General features: G+C 42.3%; 1 protein-coding gene across 2 annotated transcripts in view; it reads left to right on the plus strand.

Moving 5' to 3' along the window:
- Nucleotides 1-17,790, plus strand: part of trps1 (trichorhinophalangeal syndrome I) — a 106,748-nt gene that overhangs the window by 57,387 nt on the left and 31,571 nt on the right. For both annotated transcript variants that reach the window (XM_062410052.1, XM_062410053.1), the window contains exons 8-9: nt 72-297; nt 3,743-4,523. In XM_062410052.1, coding sequence (XP_062266036.1) covers nt 72-297; nt 3,743-4,523 — 1,007 coding nt within the window. The remainder of the gene's footprint in view (nt 1-71; nt 298-3,742; nt 4,524-17,790) is intronic.

Genomic DNA, 17,790 nt, shown 5'->3' on the forward strand with positions numbered 1-17,790 from the left:
TTTATCGTTGTTAATTTGTCAAACATCGTTAGCCTTTCTTAATTTCTTGCCCCTGTTTTTTCTGATCCCAGGCGTCACCCACTTGTGTGACCAGTGTGCGTTCGCCACCACCGACATCGACGTCTTGCTGCAGCACTACGAAACCTGCCATACCCTGATCAACCTAAAGGGGGCGTCCCCACACGTCAAGGCCGAGGAAGAGGTCGACAAAGATGTTGGCGGAGGAGAGAGGGAGTACTCTTGCACAAAGTGTCACTTCATCACAGAAGTGGAGGAAGAGATTTTTAGACACTACAGGTGAGAGGGAGAACATTTGATATATTTTGCTTTTTTCCTGAAAGGTTGATTTGCTCAAATCAGAGGATATTGAAAAGAAACGAGGACATTTTGGTTTCATGCAATTTAGTAAAGTGCTGAAAATGTAAATGTTTATAGATGGAACATGTTTGTTTGTTTTCAGAAGACATTCCGTTTTAGAATCTTTCCAATAACCAGTGATTTTGTGCCAGGCTTTCAGTGAGCGACTGAATGTGGCGTCATGTGACTGCCCAGATGTGAATTAGTGATATCCAAAGAGTCAAGTTTCCAGTTAGAGTGAGTGAATGTTCCACTAAGTGAATGACTGTGTGTAGAAGTATTGCTTGTGTTGGGATTCAAACCCCTGTAATTCTATTCTTTTTTGCACTCAGTATCCGGGAAACGATGACTGAGCCCACTCCTATTTAGCTAAAGCCCATTAAAAAACACACACACGCACTCATTGGCCTCATTTAGACATTACAAAAAATGATTTATTCTTCTTCCTTGTCAAAACATAGTGCCTAGATTTCCCACAATGCAAACCAACCAACTCAATTTGTGATTTGGGTGTGTTTTACTACCAGCAGTTAATGGAGCTTTGAGCCTCTTGGCCTGAGCACAGATTAGGAGCAGGTAACAGAAGTTTGGAAAAGTCTCTACTGATGCAGTTTGTTTTTTGCACAGCTCCCTCTTATACAAGCCCTTGGTCAGATATGTAGAAGTATTCCCGAGACCTGGAAACCGACTTTGGTGGAATAATTATAACAACTTCTAGTATTTCATACTGATTCATTGTCTTTAACAAAGGCCAACCAGCCTGTAAATATACAACCACAATTAACAGTATGCAGAGATTTTCTTCAAAAAGGTAAAATGTTGTTTCAGTGTGTTACAGTGTATGCATGATTGCATCTTGAATAAGTCATGGGCACAGTTCTACAGATCTAAAAGCCTGGAAAGGTCAGAACAGACTCCACAGCAGGTTTGTTGCCCACACAGAGAGACATAGCAAAACACACGCACATACACCAACTCACATGCAAGCAGACACACACACTTTCAAGCTCACTGGGGTTTCAGTGACAGAGCCAGCAAATGATAGAGACCTCGAATGAGTTAGAGCTGGGGTGGAAAGCGTGAGAGTGGTGCTGTGGGAAAGTTTGATTTGAATGAGACAGAGATTCAGAGAACTGTAGATCTTTATCTTCATGAGTTTTACATCTGGACTTGCGTTGGAGTTGCTTATGCAAACATGTACAAGAACATCTTCAGTCTGACGGAGCCACCTTAGCAAGATGTCTGCTGCATATCAAGGTTTTAAAAATGCGATTAATTCAAGGCTGCAAAGTGAAGGAGGCATCGAGACAAAAGGAAATAGAGAAAAGTGTAATGGATAGGGAAGTAGATCAAAGAAGAAAAGCAGAGGAAAAAGAGAGAAATTGCAGAGAAGGCGACAAGGTGATTGAGGTAGAACGAGTAGAGGGGATATAACAATCTATAAACATCATTAATAGAATCTTAACTTTGAATCCTGGAACCGAAATAAAACTTAAATGGAACAAAGCCAAAAAGTTTCACAGCACCTGTGTAGTTTTCCGAACCTTTAATGATTCCAAGGCCAAGTTTTAGGAAACAGAATCAGCAATTATATGAAGCACAGAACAAAAATACCAGAAACAAACTTATCAGGTTCACAGTTTTCTTTTACACTTCCCATTAGACAAAGAAACAAAACACCAATGAGAAGTTAGTACCACATGAAATTGTTGTGCATTACACCAGTATTTGTAGCTCTTAGTGTTGAGGCTAGGTTTAATAGGTGTCAATGTTTGTGGGTGTGTGCAAATATAGTATTAAATATATTAATACTATGAATAAATCAATTTACTTATTTACAGTTGTGAAAAATATATTCTGTAGGTAGATGCTGTACATGTGCAGAGTGAATGATATAAACTTGAAGAGGTCAATGTTTGTGTCCATTTGTGTGAACATGTACGGTGTGTGTATTGCAATGACATAAAAGTGCCAGATGTATCTTTGTGCAGCATCTGTAGACGTTTAAGTCCACGAGGTACGAGGTGTACTTTTGAACACGGACATTATCACTAATTTCTACAAACAGACCTTAGACCTTTTTTTTGGATCAGCTGGAGACACTGTTCAGAGCCTCAGCCTGAATCTGTCATTGCCCAGGACACATCTTTTCCTCAGCAATTTCTTAAGGGTATAGAGGCAGGGAGAGGAGGGAGGAGGCCAGCAATAACAGACACACATGTAAAGCAGACAAATGAGACACACAAATCTGCACAGTTTATGTGTTTCAAGATATCTATTTTGTTTTGACTCCACACAAATTTAAACTATAATGCAAAGTATATTCTTTCATTGTGTGACACTTTCTCGACACACCTTTCCCACAGTCGCCAGCGCTGCTCAGCGGGTATCTAGCACACCCTCTGTTCATTGAGTGCCAGAGAAGCAAACAGAGACACAGGCTAAAGCTGCCTTCGCACATGCACTGCACCCTGGAACTTTTCTAAATGTTATCCAGAGGAGCTGTGTGTGTGAATCAAATATTCCTTCATGTCTAGGATATACGCTTTCATTTAAGTTTTACAAAGTATGAATTTTAACTTTTTGAAATCTGCAGAAAGGCTCGAATATGGTGCAATGCCATCATGAATAATTTTGTCCAAGGCTTTTACCTAATCTAGTTTTTTTTCGGCATTGAAATTTGATGCGTCTGGCTCCAAAGCAGAATCCCACGAGAGATATGAGAACAGAGAACTGAGCGAACTGCTTTAATAGTTAACAAGGGTCCACGTTCTTGGTATTGATTTCCAATTGATTTTGCTCATTAACCTACACATGAGCCACCGATCCTGTTTCCTCAGCCTGGAAATACCCCGGTGCTGTGTTCTGTTTACATTGTGTGTATTGCTGCTCATTCAGGTCCTCGCCAACAGGAAATGAAGGTGGTTTGTCGATGCTTGATTCATTCTTTTCATTCAGATTAATTTACGTTCCTCACGATGTTCTTTTAAATTCATTTTGATTCAGTGGAACACTGAGTCACTTTTTGGCCACTGGCTCGGTGAAATAGCACCGGAGTGGTTGGAGGAGAGCGAGTGGGCCACGACTAATGCACTTTAAATTTGGTCAATTCAGAGAGTGAGTTTTCTTAATAATGTGATCAATAAAAATAACTTGAAAAAATAATACATGTAACATACCGCCCATTAAAAGCCATTAGGAATGAAGGCTTTTTACATTTGGAACTGATGAATTGACTCTCGAGCCTCGAAAGGAAACCAAACCTGTCACATGAATCTTTATTCCTATGTTTCGCTCCATTTTTGTTACTGTTCTGACGTCAGAGTTATTCATTCATTCATCATTAATGTAGATAATTCACTCAACGTTTTTTCTCTCTCCGCAGGCGTGTCCATTCGTGTTGCCGTTGTCGACGCTGCGACTTCACGGCTCCAGATTCATCAGCCCTCCTCGACCATTTTAACTCTGTCCACTGTCACGACTCCTCTCCCTCATTAAGCTCATTTGTTACGACCTCCTTACCCACATCGCTGACGCCTTCATTAACACTCTCTGCCAATGGCTGCTCAGCTCCCTCCACTTTAGCCATTAAAGAAGAGAGCAAGGGGGATCTTCGCCTCCTCTATTCCCTTGCGCCACCTGAGGGTCGGCTGGCAGAAGGTGGCAGAGAAGAGGGAGGAGGGGTGGTGAAAAGCGAGGGAGGGGAGGAGAAAGAAAGAGAGAGGGAGAAAGGCTGGGTCCTTGGGGAGACGAGAGGAATAGGTGAAAGAGGAGGTGAGCAGGCCCATGGTTTGCTGTGGGTGCCCAAGGAGCGAATGGGACCCGACAGAGGAGTAGAAAGAGGAACAGGAGGCGGGAGCCCCTCTCTTTTCCCCTCCCCCCTCCCATTGTCTTTTGTTTCAGCCAATCACGAGGCCTCGCAGCACAAACGGGGCGTGGCTTCGCCGAGCATGGTTTACCTGGGAGACACAAAGTCATTTTTGGGAGATACCAAGTCGTTTTTGGGAGACGCCAAGCTGTACGGAGGGGGGCGGCCAGGAGGAGGAGGTGGCCCTGCAGGTGGAGGGGAGAAGCAGAGCCCGATGCCCTCTCAGCAGTATACAGGAGGCGGAGGACAGGAGGGCAAAGGAGGAGCTGCAAAAGAGGAGTCCCAGTCCCTGCTACGGGTAAGGTGGACACATGCACAACCTCCAACCTCCCTCTGTTCCACTTTCTCTTATTGAGCTGATTCTTCCTTCCTTGTCTCATTAACTCCCTGATTACAGTTTTCATTCTCCTTCATTTTCGATTCCTTTCAACGACCCATGATGATTAGACCACATGCAGTGAGCAGCTACAATGAAATCTATATTTCCTTCATTCGTATTGAAAGTATCGAGTTTGTCCATGTGCATGATTCCATTACGTTTTTTTCTTTCCCATAAGTTGCTTTCGTATATTTTTCTTTCCCACTCACAACACTAAGAAACTCGCCCGTTGCTCTGGGGACAGAGAGGCAAACGGGCGGTTCCCATGGTTACCCACTGTCAGTCAGTTCCCGAATCCTACTTTGTGGCCCACAATGCTTTTCACTTCACAGTGATCTCATGGACTGGCAGGGAACAGACTGTGGTTCGCCAGCGCCACAGAGCTTATTGGCTATGATCACATTAGATCAGAATAGACTGGACTGTGTGTGTGTGTGTGTGTGTGTGTGAGTGAGTGTGCGTGCATATGTGCGTGTGTAAGGGCACTGACATGGGTCTGTGTAAGTGGCAGTATTAAGTGTGAGAGAGTTGTGTTCGTGGTGTGTGTGCATGCACATGTCAGTGTGTCAGTTGAGTGTGTGGCTTCTTTGAACGAGCTGTGGGTTGGCCTGTTGCATGTGTGTGTCTGTGCGTGCATGTGAGTGTGTGAGGTGTTGGCAGTATCTTGGCAGACTGGGAAGGGTGGGGCAGCAAGAGTTTTACTCATTATCGTGGGTGGGGCAGTTTGTGTCTGAGAGAGAGTGAGACAGACAGAGAGACTTCATGCGTGAGAGAGAGAAGGAGGGAGAAACTGAGAAGAAGAAAGGATGATAGGGAGAGTCCCAAAGGATAAAAGTTTAAAGCAAAAAAACTTTACATCTCACAAGTCCTGGCTAAAGAAGATTGTCATTTCTATTTGTACACCAATAATACAACTCAATTACATTGTGTTGTGTAGTGAGACTAAGACATGTTTGTTGACATATTTTCACATTTTCAAAGATATATTTGGACACTATGGCCTTTACTGGTAGGCTGAGCAGGTTCTGACTTCTCACTTAACCCACAAAAAGCATATTTCCCAAAATGTTCAATTATTACTTTTAAGCAGTAAAGTTGACTGACCATCATTCCTCTGTTTTACCGTGAAATAACTTCTACGTATATAAACGTTGTGTATAACTATGTCTTTCATTCACACAGTTTCATTCCTGCTCAGTATTGACCTTAAGCAGTGTTTACACTGAGTGAGACATTCCTATATAAGGCTCATTTTTTAATACGTCCATTAAATGGACATATGAAAAATGAGTTTCAGTCCTTTAAAAAATAATATGGTGGGTCAGTAAGAGTTGAAGCTCAGCTTTTACTTTAAATGTCCACGAGGGTCGTTGCAGGCTTGTACATTCAAAGACATGTAGACACCTTGTGTCGTGAAAACGATGTCCCAGTTAAACCACATCTGCCGCCTGTGTCCATTTTTCCATTTTTGGGGTCCTTCAGGGCCTTGAGGTGTTTAACTGCTCAGTAAGTGAGAGGGTGTAAAGGTGAGAAGAGGAAAGCGACAGAGAGCGAGGGAAGAGACAAACAATTAAACAATTTATTAGAGAGGAGAAACATGACTCATTACTTTAATAGTTTCATAAGATTTGGCCTCTGCTGCTTTCTTTCTCTTCCTCCTCTCAGAACAATATTTATTCTTAGTTTCTATGGCATACACTTACAGGTCCCGCACACACGCACACGGACACACACACGCACACACATCACTGACTCATCACTGACTCATCACTGGGCAGGGTCAGGGAGGGGCACTGATGCAAAAGATCCTCAGAAATAGCTAAGTACACACACACATACACACACACGCACACGCAGGCGTTTAGTCCAATTTAAATGTGGCCTTTGACGCAACAGGGCAGATTCGGAATTATAAAAGGTAGAATCCGCCCAAAATACAAATCGACTCTTAAATGGCAAGAAAGAGGCAGTGAGGGGGGGGAGCTTGCAGGACATGATGGAGGGAGGATTGAGGATGATGGAAGGATGCAGGGAGTGGGTCATTTGGAAGGAGGACACGGATTAAAAAAGTGACAAAAGTAGAAACAAATGGTCAGTCATATTTCATCTTAACGCGTGTGTGTGTGTGTTTTTTTCCCCTCAGCGCGTGTGTGCGGTTCTGCTTCTTGTGCGTTTTCCTCATCCTCACCTCTCTCCTCTGCATCGATCTGTCTCTCCCCCTTTCCCTTCTTTTTTTTTCTTTCATTTCCGTTCTTTTCTACAAAGGACAACTCACCTGATACACACGGATCTCGCGCGGCGCACACACACACAAACACACAGTCTGAGTTCTTAGTATTCTGCTGTGGAAGGCTGCTTGCTGCGTACTGACGGGAAAATATTTTCTTTTGAAAGGCCTGATCTACGTATAATTGCTGCACAGTGCTGCCCTGTTGAGACACTGCTCTGCTATAGGCTTGGTTTTCATAGTGATTTATTGCAATGAAGACATTTTCTCAGTCTGAAATTGTATTTTCTGGCTGTTTGACTGACTCCATGAGACAGGGACAGAGAGCGCATGAGGTTCAGAGATGAAATTAAAGTAAAAGCCCGGTTGACGTTTTAGTTTATAAATGGAACGAGACAGTCTTTGAGTAATGGTGGTTTTTCGAGTTAAGCAGGGCTGAGAAGGGTCCACCTCTGAGCCAAACATATGTGAATCTACCCAAACATGCGAATCAGCCCCCAACATTTGGCTCATCTAATACTTCCCAGATTGCTTTCAAAGGGAACTCCACCTCAAGGACGGCAGAGAGGAGCAGATAAATGGACGCAAGCGGGGGAGAGGAAGGAATTGTGGATCTGACCTTACAAACATAATATAATTGTCTTCATCTCATGTGGTCATAATGCACTGCTGAAATGTGAACCTTCGGGGTTTTAAAAGTCCCATGCGTGACATTCAATTCCGTTTGAGTGGAGAGACGGACAGAGAGAGCAGAGGAGACGAGCTGCGAGTGATGAACGGGGATGTGTGCTTTCAGCAGATCAGAGAGGAGTTTCATTAAAGTTTCTCTCGTTTACATTTCTGCCCGACCAAGCTAATTATGTTTAAAAGACGCACATATGCACTCACACACGCGCTCACTCTCTCACACTGTATTACTTATTATTTTGTGTCTCATTTTCCTCCTTCCCTTGCATTAATTGTGTGTCAGTGTACATCTGTGTGACCGTATGTGTGCGCTTTCTGCTGCTCGTGTACCTAATTATGTGTGATGCGTCTGCATCGGCATTCTACCCGAGTGTGAGTGAGTGTATGTGGTTTGTGAGGAAATTAAACCATGAATTGAACTTATTTACCATGCAGATAATTTAAAAACCACTTTATATCCGCTACAGGAAATAATGAATCTCCTGCTCCACTCAGCCTGTGTTGGTCACATGGTGCGTGTGTGTTTAATGCTGTTTTAAATTGCCTGCATGTAACTTTCCTTTGCCTTGGCTGCATAGCTAATGTTAGCATTAATGGGTGATTACTTACCAATCCAAGAGAAAGGTGTATCCTGCTGTGCAAGCCAGTGCCAATGTTAACAGTGGTTTTGTTTTATCTCGTCACGTTAAAGAAAGTGATGAAGACTAGACTTTCTGGAACTGCCCCCTTATCTGCATCCATGCCATTTTCTAATGGGTTCCTTCTTTGACCATAACCCATCCTTCCACCAAGTTTCACAGGAATCCATTTAGTTGTTTTTTGTGCACTCCTATTGAAAATCCAACCAACCAACAAACAAACAAATGAACACGGTGTGAAACCCTAGCATCCTTGGCAGAAATAATAACCAAAGGAAAAAGGATCAAAACTATCTGCCAATGTTATGTGTTCAATGTTATTCCTGCCTATTAAGAGAAAATAATACTAGATTATTGATTTCACAATTAGATGTTCCTTGTTCCTCCTCTGACATTTGCCCAACCTCGACAGAAGTGCACAATGATCACTGTCTCATCAGGTCAATTTCACCTTTGTGTCTTTATTGCTTTATTTGTTTATGTGATACATTTTGGCACGAACTGAGTCTAGGTGAAAACGCACCGAACCGTTGCTCTGTTATTATACTGTAAAGGCTTCAATACGCACCACCATAACCACCACTGCTCCGACAGCCATTAAACATCAATATTCTAGCACAGTTAAGAGCAGCCTGAGCCCAGAGCTCATATACCAAGATGCTCTGCTAAGGAGGGTTGGCATACTACACACTGCCCCTTATGGAAAGATGAAGAAGACCTGGCTTTATTTTCTCTAGTCTGTTTGCATATGTTTATGAGTGTGTGTGTGGGTGTGTTTGTGTGCTGGAAAAAGATAGATGCTGATATTCGCCAAACTCTCTCTCTCTCTCTCTCTCTGTCTCTCTCTTTCTCTCTCTCTCTCTCTCTCTCTCTCTCTCTCTCTCTCTCTCTCTCTCTCTCTCTCTCTCTCTCTCTCTCTCTCTCTCTCTCTCTCTCTCTCTCTCTCTCTCTCTCTCTCTCTCTCTCTCTCTCTCTCTCTCTCTCTCTCTCACACATACACGGTTGTCTGTTCTGGCCTGTTCCGTTTGTTTGTGTAGCAGTCACATTTCCCATCAGGACATAGACTCAAATAAACACAGTCATCCTGGAAAAAAAAGTGTGTGTGGTAGTGTGTCTGTGTGGTACCAAGTCTTGTGTGTTAAATCCAGGCTGTGCTTAGTGTACCAGAAACATAATCAGACAACCTGTTTGCTGTAATTTCGACCTCTTTACGTCTGTTTGTCTGTGGAAAGACTGTCTCTATGTGTGTGTGTTTCTGCTCTGTGTGTGACTGTGTGTGTGTGTGTGTGGTAGAGTTACAACCCATGCGTGGCTTTACGCTGTGTGACAGTCCACAGCAGTCGTATTGTCTGCTCGGAATATTACATTTGGCTTGAAAAACAAATTACACCATTTTAACCACATTTCAACCTATTTTTGGCTGTTCCACACGTTTGGGCGCTCGCACACATATTGCAGCTGACAACATGTGTAGCGGGCAAAGGTGACAGCTTGGCATCTTTGGCGCCACTCACCACAAAAATTTGCTTATTTGTTTGACTTCATTCTGGCTCACGTTTCGAATGTTAATCCTCTTTTCAAGGTCTGATTGACTGATTCTGACTCGTGTTTGAAAAATAAATAGAGAAATACTAAATGTAATGTTCCCTTTCAACCGGCTTGGAAAACATGATTTGCTTCTGCATCAGACAACATCTAAACGTGTAAAGTCAATCATCAGTCATAGAAAGTGAAACAAATTGACTTTAAAATTCCAGAATTTGGCAGAGTGGCTTTTTTTTTGGGGGGGGGGGGGGTAAATTCTGGCAGCAGTGTGGCAAAGGGATTACTCACATGTTCCTCATTTACAAACACAGGGTTTCAGTCCCCTTGTGCCTGAAGAGTCCCTGCTGCTGAAGCGTCCTTGAGCAAGACATTGAATCCCCGTTTCCTCCCGGGCTGCTGCTGGGCAGTTGACCCTGCAGCCGGACCTTCCTGTGTAGTGGAGTCAGCGAGATAAGGAGTTACTCCTTCTGGAATCAGTGGAGAATAAAACCGACCTTCCTGTGATTATCTCAACTTTTTCTGGCTTGCACTCGGAGAGCTGTCCTATTTGTGACGAACCGCAGTAATCTGGCGCCAAAGTAGGAAAAACCATTAAAAGTATTCATATAGTTTTTGCCCTGCCCTCTCGATTAAGTATGATTACACAAGAATCCTGATCTTAAATGCCCTTTATAGAACAAACAGAGCCAACCAACATGCGGTAGTTTATATCACATAATATCATGTAATGTGATATAATGAGTTTGACTGGAGCCTAACATGCCGTCTCTTCAGATCCCTTCTCAATCCACTGAGTGTTTCATTGGTTAGGACACATGTCGCTAACACACACGGCCTCCTCATTGGTTGGTCGGGGCACCCATGACACAGATGTTCCACCTTCCCCGCCAGTGAACCAACCAGGTGTTTTTTCATCATGTCGATATGGCAACGGTAAAACACAGTGGTTATTTTAGCTCCTAGCTGTAATTTAGACGTTTACATCAATTACTGTTACAATCAACTTACACACACACACACACTTCCAGTAGTGTGTGTGTGTGCACATGCATGTGCTTTTTCTATTTCTCGCTGTTTAGCAGCCATGGCTTTTACATTACAGTCATTCTATGTCTCTCTTTTTCTCTTTCTCTCCCTCGCTTCCCTCCCACCCCCTCTCCTCTCTCTACATTTTGTGTAAGGCAGGAGCCATTTACAACAGGCTCTGTGTGTTTGTGTGTGTGTGCGCATGTGCCTGTGGACGCAAACGCAGACGTGCATTTGCGTGTGTGTTCACACATGGAACTAATATTGAGGCCAGATGTTCCTTTTGCTACAACAAGAACTCTACACGCAGTGCCAGCCAGCTACACGCACACACACACACGCACACACACAGAAATGCATAGGGTACACCATTCTGGCAGCATTTGTGTAATTAGGAAGCTGATTGGTTAGATTAAAATTCCATCTGACCCCTGACCAATGGTTAATTTGAAAACCATGCCAACCTTATCCTTCCCTCCCTCTCCTGGCTCGTGTCTCCTTTCCTCATCTCCTATTTTAATCGGGGGTTCTTTCACACAATCAGGCCTTTTAGCCCTTTTTTTTTTAATGGTGACTGATGTAATTTGACAAACAAGGGAAAAAGTGGCTGGAGAAAATGATGGTGAATAGTATGTGTAAAACTGCTTCCAGTAAATGACTGAAAGTAGAAAATGAGTACAAATGACTGTTTCCCCGTTTATCCATTAGTGTGTCCGAGGCCACGTATTGTAAAAGTGCCTTGCTTAGCAGAAACACTTAATGAAGAACAATGTGCCTCTGTTTGACACACGATGTTAGCTGAACGATTTTCTTGTATTTAACTTTTTTATTTTAACTCTTCTGTTTGTATTTGTTTTTGTGAGCTTATGCCTCCACACTCCTTTTACTTCCTCCTGTATTCAAGTGCAGTGTAGATCCCCTGTCAACCCACAACTGTAAAACAAATATGAAGACTAGTTAATTACCTCAGCCAGAGAGGCTATGATTTAGTCCCTGTCAATTTGTTGGTTGGTGGGTTTGTCAGCAGGATTATTTCAGATTTCCACAAAATGTTGTCTAAAGATTTTTTTTTAAATTACATGTTGGGTCATTTTATATATAATATTTTAGCATTTTTAATTTTACCAATTTCCCAGGGAAAATCAGGTTCATTCAGGGGACTGATATTTATGATTGTGCGCAATTTTAATTGAATTAAGGGGACTGTTGCACTCTCCTGAGTTCCATTCAAACTGCATATCGAACTTCATTTGCATCCCTGTGAGTATCCGCCCCCCCCCCCCCCCCCCCCCCCCCAAACACACACACACCCACACACACACACACACTCTGTCTGCCCCCCCTTCACAGCTTTCTCCCTCTTTCCTCTCCACATACAATAATTAAAAAAAGGAAAAAGATATGCAATACAGACATGCACACATACAGGCCTGACCAGTCATTCTGACGCTTTAATCCACTCTAGGACACATAGTCACACCCTGCTTTGGTGTGTGCAGTATGTGTGTGTTTGTGTGAGACAAACAGTGGGAGAGAAAGTGTGTATATATCTGTGTGTTTGTGAGTCAGCAATGCCATGGCAACCTTGCGATCCAAGGCCCTCTTGGCAAAGCAGCAAGTTTGCCCTGGGAACGTGAGTGTGCAACAGATTTTGCCATCCAAGTGTATGTGTGTGTGTTTGTGTGTGTTTGTGCACATGTGAGTTGAATGTAAAGTGTAGAGTGGAGATTTGCACTCTTCTTCACACTCATCCGCTGTTACAGTCACACACACTCGCGGTGCCATGCATACTTGATAGGGTGGTAAAGCTAGACTAAGGGTGCATCAGTTTTCTCTCCTTCTCCCTCTGTCTCTCTGTCTCTCTCCCACTGACTCCCCCTTTACTCCCTCCTCTATCTCTCTCTGCCTGTCTTTTCCTGTGTGTCCCCAATGAGGTGTTCACTCATTATGAATTCTCCAAAAGTGTGTGTGGGTGTGTGTGTCTCTGTGCGAGTTTGTTTTTGAATTCTGCTCCACCGGCATGATGCATCTTGTATACTCGATTTCCCTTAAGACCATTTCTTTTCTGTTCTCTCACTCTCTCTCTCTCTCTGTCTCCCTCTTACTGTGCTGTGCAACACAACAGGACCTGACACAACTCGGTACAGCTTTGACTGTTCAAGACTTGTTTGCTCCCACAGTGTATCAACTGGTATTGTGTTCCTGTGGTCCTGTGTAGCTCAGTGCTGAAGATGTTTTGGCTGGTTGTGCTGCGAGAGCCTTGTTTTTTTTCCATCTTCACAGCTAAGAAGTTTTGATGGGCGCCATAAAGAGACGTTTTGCGCAAGTTACATTTTTGGTTTTGGGCCACTGCTACTTCAGTAAATCTATGGGCGACTTTCTCATAACAAAGAATGTGTCTAACAGACGAAACGAATGAGGCTGTCTGTCAGCAGAGACGTGGGACTTCTTTTGTAGATTTTGAATATGCACAAAAGGAGGATTGAAAGATTGACAAAACAGTGTTCACATAAAATCAGTACTACATTTGTAATTATCTTGAAGGCATTGTTTTCACCCCTGTCCATTTGTTTGTTGGTGTTCTGCTTGGTTGGTTTGTTTGTTGGCAAGATTACCCAAAACCTATTCAACAAATTTCCATGAAACTTGGTGGGAGGTTGGGACATGAAACAGATCATTAAGATTCCTTGTTGATCTGAACGGAGGTGATGAAGTTTAACAGGTTAAAAGTCTCGGTAGATAAGATGCTCAGACTCTTGGAGTTGGTACAGGATGCTTTTATTGTCTGTAGCTTGCTTTGCCACCTTTCTCTTGCGGCTCAAATAGTTTTTCCAGTGTCTCATTTTTGAGCAGTGATAGAGCGATGCAAGAAGAGGCAGTCATCTTCCACCAAACCACAAAAACTTAAAAGACTCGTCACTCTTCATGTGAGGTGAGTCTGCTCTATTTCAAAGATTGGATCAGTCTACTCTTTACTCAACTAAAGCAACATATACTTGTCAAACCAGTTGGATTTCCCCTGTTGTGTACTTATCATTGAGAATCACTATATTAAGTATATGTGACATTTCTAAGCTTTTTATTAATCACCTGTATATTAAAATATTTATCTTGGCCAAGGCTTGCGGTTTGGCACCGTTCTAAAAAGGTCATTTTCCATCTGAAGTTTGAGCTCAAAGTCAAAGCAAAGGAATTTTAAATACCCCAATAATTACAGCATGTAATTAATGACACAAGTGTTCCTCCTTTTCCATTAAGGGAGACTATTATAACAAGTTTGTTTAAATCCTGTGTTTTTATTGGGGCCCACACTCATAGCTAATAGTGTTTTAGTGGGAAATCTCTTCTTGGATGTGACGTGACTCAGTAAGGGCGTTATTTTTTAACCAGATAGATTTGAACAAGAGTGAAGGGAAAAGGGAGTTTTTATTGGGAGAAGGTGACAGACTACTCTAAATATGTTTGTAAACATCGGTGTAATGATGGTGTAATTGTGTGTGTGTGTGTGTGTGTCAACTAGAGCTGTTACTTGAAGATGCGTCATTGCTGCAGGTGTTTGGCTTCTGAGGTTGTACAGACTCACACAGAAAGACACACATATTCACTCTGACACAAACATTCACACACTCATGTCCCCTAGTCCCAACTATCCTGTTTCTTAATACACCAGGTGCAGCCAAACAATGGGCGTGCATGTGTGTATGTGTGTGTGTGTCTGCGTGGCTCACACGTCCTTGAGCATTTTTTTTGTTTGCCTAGTTGTCCTTATGATTTGGCAGCATGAATATCTAAGAGCTAAAAAATCGTATGAAAGTTGGACTCACGGAGGACACACGTTTACTCGCACTGTGTTTATTGAGTCTGGCTGTATCTCCAGTCTATGTTTATGTTTCCCATTAGAGCAAAACATAGCAACTGACCTCATGTCCATTCGCACTAGATCAACACAATTACAACACTGTAATCTCCTCTCCTCGCTGAAATGTCGGACCCCTGCTCCATCTTGCTCACTGTAACCAGATATATGTTTTATAATTCAAGCCAAGTCAGATAGCATCCGCATCCATTCCGACATTAACTCCTCTCTTTTGGAGCTCAGGTCACTAAGATAACCAAACATGTTTTAGAGGGGAAAGAATTCCTCTGAAAGTGGACCCATGTTATTCTTTTGATACAACACAGTTTCCTAATTAAGAGCAACTGTCTCTCTCAAATACGCAGACCTGAGAGGCGCAGATTAAATGTTTGCTGGTAATCAGAGACTGAAAAATCTCCACTGACAATAAACAGAAGACTGAAACATTTTTTTAGTGGGAAAGTAAAATATTGTCTTTTGTGTCATGTAATACTGGCTGTTCAAGAAATGATAATTCCTGGTTATTGCTATTTTGATTTTACTTTGATATGTTAAACCATAATGAGTCCAGAGTTGCTCTCCAAGGATATAACTAAGATCTTTGCTGGCAATAAGTCAGCGATGTCAAGGAATATGAGCAGATAAAAGTTCATGCAAAATGTAATGAAAGCCCCAGGTTAGCTTTGTATTAGAGAGAAAAGTAGTAGATGGTATAATTGCAGTTAAAGGTACAATTATGACTCAAACTGTTGAAATCATCCAAAACAGTTTACAGTAAGATCTTTGTCTTCAAACATGGACTGTACATAATAATGGATGATGCATCTTCGCAACCTCCCACTTATCAATAATGAAGCTAAAATATCTAGGGTAAGAATGCCCCCATCTCGCACCTCTGCGATGGGGGCAACTAGCAGTCTGCCAGCTAGCAATCGGGATGGAGCCATGGTGGCGACATTTCACCGATACATATTTGACGCATCATAAAGCTATTTAAAATGAATCTCGCTAAAAAAAAAACGCTTTAAAAAAACATCACTGGGATAAGCGAAAATGACTGGTTCTTGTTCCATTAACATGAAGAAAGCAGGATTTTTAACCTATACTGCAGCCAGCCACCAGGCGGTTCGAATTAAACTTTGAGGAGTTGTCATGTCATACATCCTCTTGTACAGTCTTTGGGTTCCACCTTATTTCCAGAAGTTCCGAAGAAGAGATATAAACGTGCAGATATTAGATCTAACAATTTCCCAATTTGAAAATTGGGATCTTTGTCATTTTAAGCTATTTAAAGGTGCCCTGTGTAAGTCGATCATAGTCAGGGTTTTTCACAGAAATAAATGGCCTGTATCCTGGAGGTTCAACAAATGTGCTGAGGTTCTTTCTTTTCGTTTGGCATAAAACATGTTTTTAAATGTTTAAACCCATGCATTATTTACAGCCATATTTTATCACTAGCTCTCTTCTTCGTCTTCAGTAGTCTTGTTAGTGCTTCACTATGTTTGTTAGCATGATGCCACAACCAAAACAGTCAGTCAGTGAAATGGAAAGAAATCAGTTGTGTAGAAATCACAAAGACAAACATGAGCAGAACAGTGACCTACTCAGGAAAACACTGCTCAATAGTGCTCCTAGTGGTCAAAAACTCCACAAGGAACCTTTAATCACAAATTAACCACAAATATGCCAATGCTATAAAACAGTGTAATTGTTAACAAATGTCTGTATACAAAATAGAAGTCACTAAAGATGAATACAAGTGAATATGTATAAAACATGCAAACAAACAAGCAAACATGTACAGGCCTTGCAAACACATGTGAAGGATCATCATTATCTAAAGCCCCTTATTTGTAGATCAACCAGGAAACAAGTGTTGCATTACCTCAAGACCACCGAGTGAGCGACCCGCAGACATAGAGAGAGAGAGAGAGAAGGAGAGAAAAGGGAGTGCCAAAGGAGACAAGAAAAAGAGACGGAAAGAGTTAGGGAGGGACGACAAAGACAGAAAGATGAGAGAGAAGACGGAGGGAGGCAGGGTAGATAGAAATAATGGCAGACAGAGAGAGAGAGAGATGGTAGCAGCTGCCAAACTCTGAGTGGGGTTAAGCATCACCACAAGTACAACCTAATAAGGTCTGAAAATACACACACACACAAACACACACACTTGGCCAGTGTTCAGACTCTGTATTTCTGCAGTAAGCAACTGTAAGCAGTAACTCACATCTGGCCCCAGAGCCTCTAAAGCTGAACACTGTTGTGATGCATAATGTTGAAGTCTTGTTTGAGGAATATCCCTGTGTTGGTCTGACAGCTACTTCAGTTTCATGTTGCTGTTCTACAACACCAAATTCAATTAGCATTAACATACCTGTTTGGATTTGACCTAAATGTGTGTTTGTTCTGAAAAGAAAACAAATTACCGTGCGAGACGATCAACTATTTATCACAGTCTGCTTCAATATGTCCCGCTCAGATCCTGCAGTGTGCATCAGAGTGGCAGCTATAAGCCATTTAGGTTTAAAACTTTTTAAGGAATTTTTTAAAACCACTAGACACAACTTGTAAGACCTAACCACATCCAAAAAGGGTATCCACCTGGTGCTTTAGTAGGAAAAGCTTTCAACACAGTGCCCCGGAGGGGCAACATGAGCCCCTCCGGTTCTTGGATTTAACCACCACGACCACTCGTCATTCTCAACCCCCTTAGCGTTAAAACTTGCATTTCGACATGTTAATTTACTAGCTAGCAGGCTGGCTACAAACATACCCAGAAAGAGACTAACGATACCGGGCTCAACAGAGCTAATAATTGTTATCAATTGTTTGCGAAGTGGAGAAACGTTCACTTTGACCTTCGGGGGGGCGACGTGCCAAAACAATTGAGACTTGCCAGGAACTGTTGCCCCTAGACATATATATATATATATATATATAAGGCTAGATGTCTCGTCCGTGTTTCCGGCCAACGGAGTTGAACGTCGCACATGGGGGCCATCTTGCGTAAGGGGCTCGCTCACCCATAACATTGTGTTGGTAGTGGTACATGTACTTTTTAGAGAAAATAAAAGAAAATAATTCTTGATGTATATTTGTAAAGGGAAATCTTGTACCTATTTAACAACATTTTTCAATTAAATTTCTTAGAAAATAACATAATTATTCGTAAGTATACAGTGTCATAACTTCATCTCTGACGTTTAT

Source organism: Platichthys flesus, chromosome 17 (genome assembly GCF_949316205.1).
Source record: "Platichthys flesus chromosome 17, fPlaFle2.1, whole genome shotgun sequence".
Lineage (NCBI taxonomy): Eukaryota > Metazoa > Chordata > Actinopteri > Pleuronectiformes > Pleuronectidae > Platichthys > Platichthys flesus.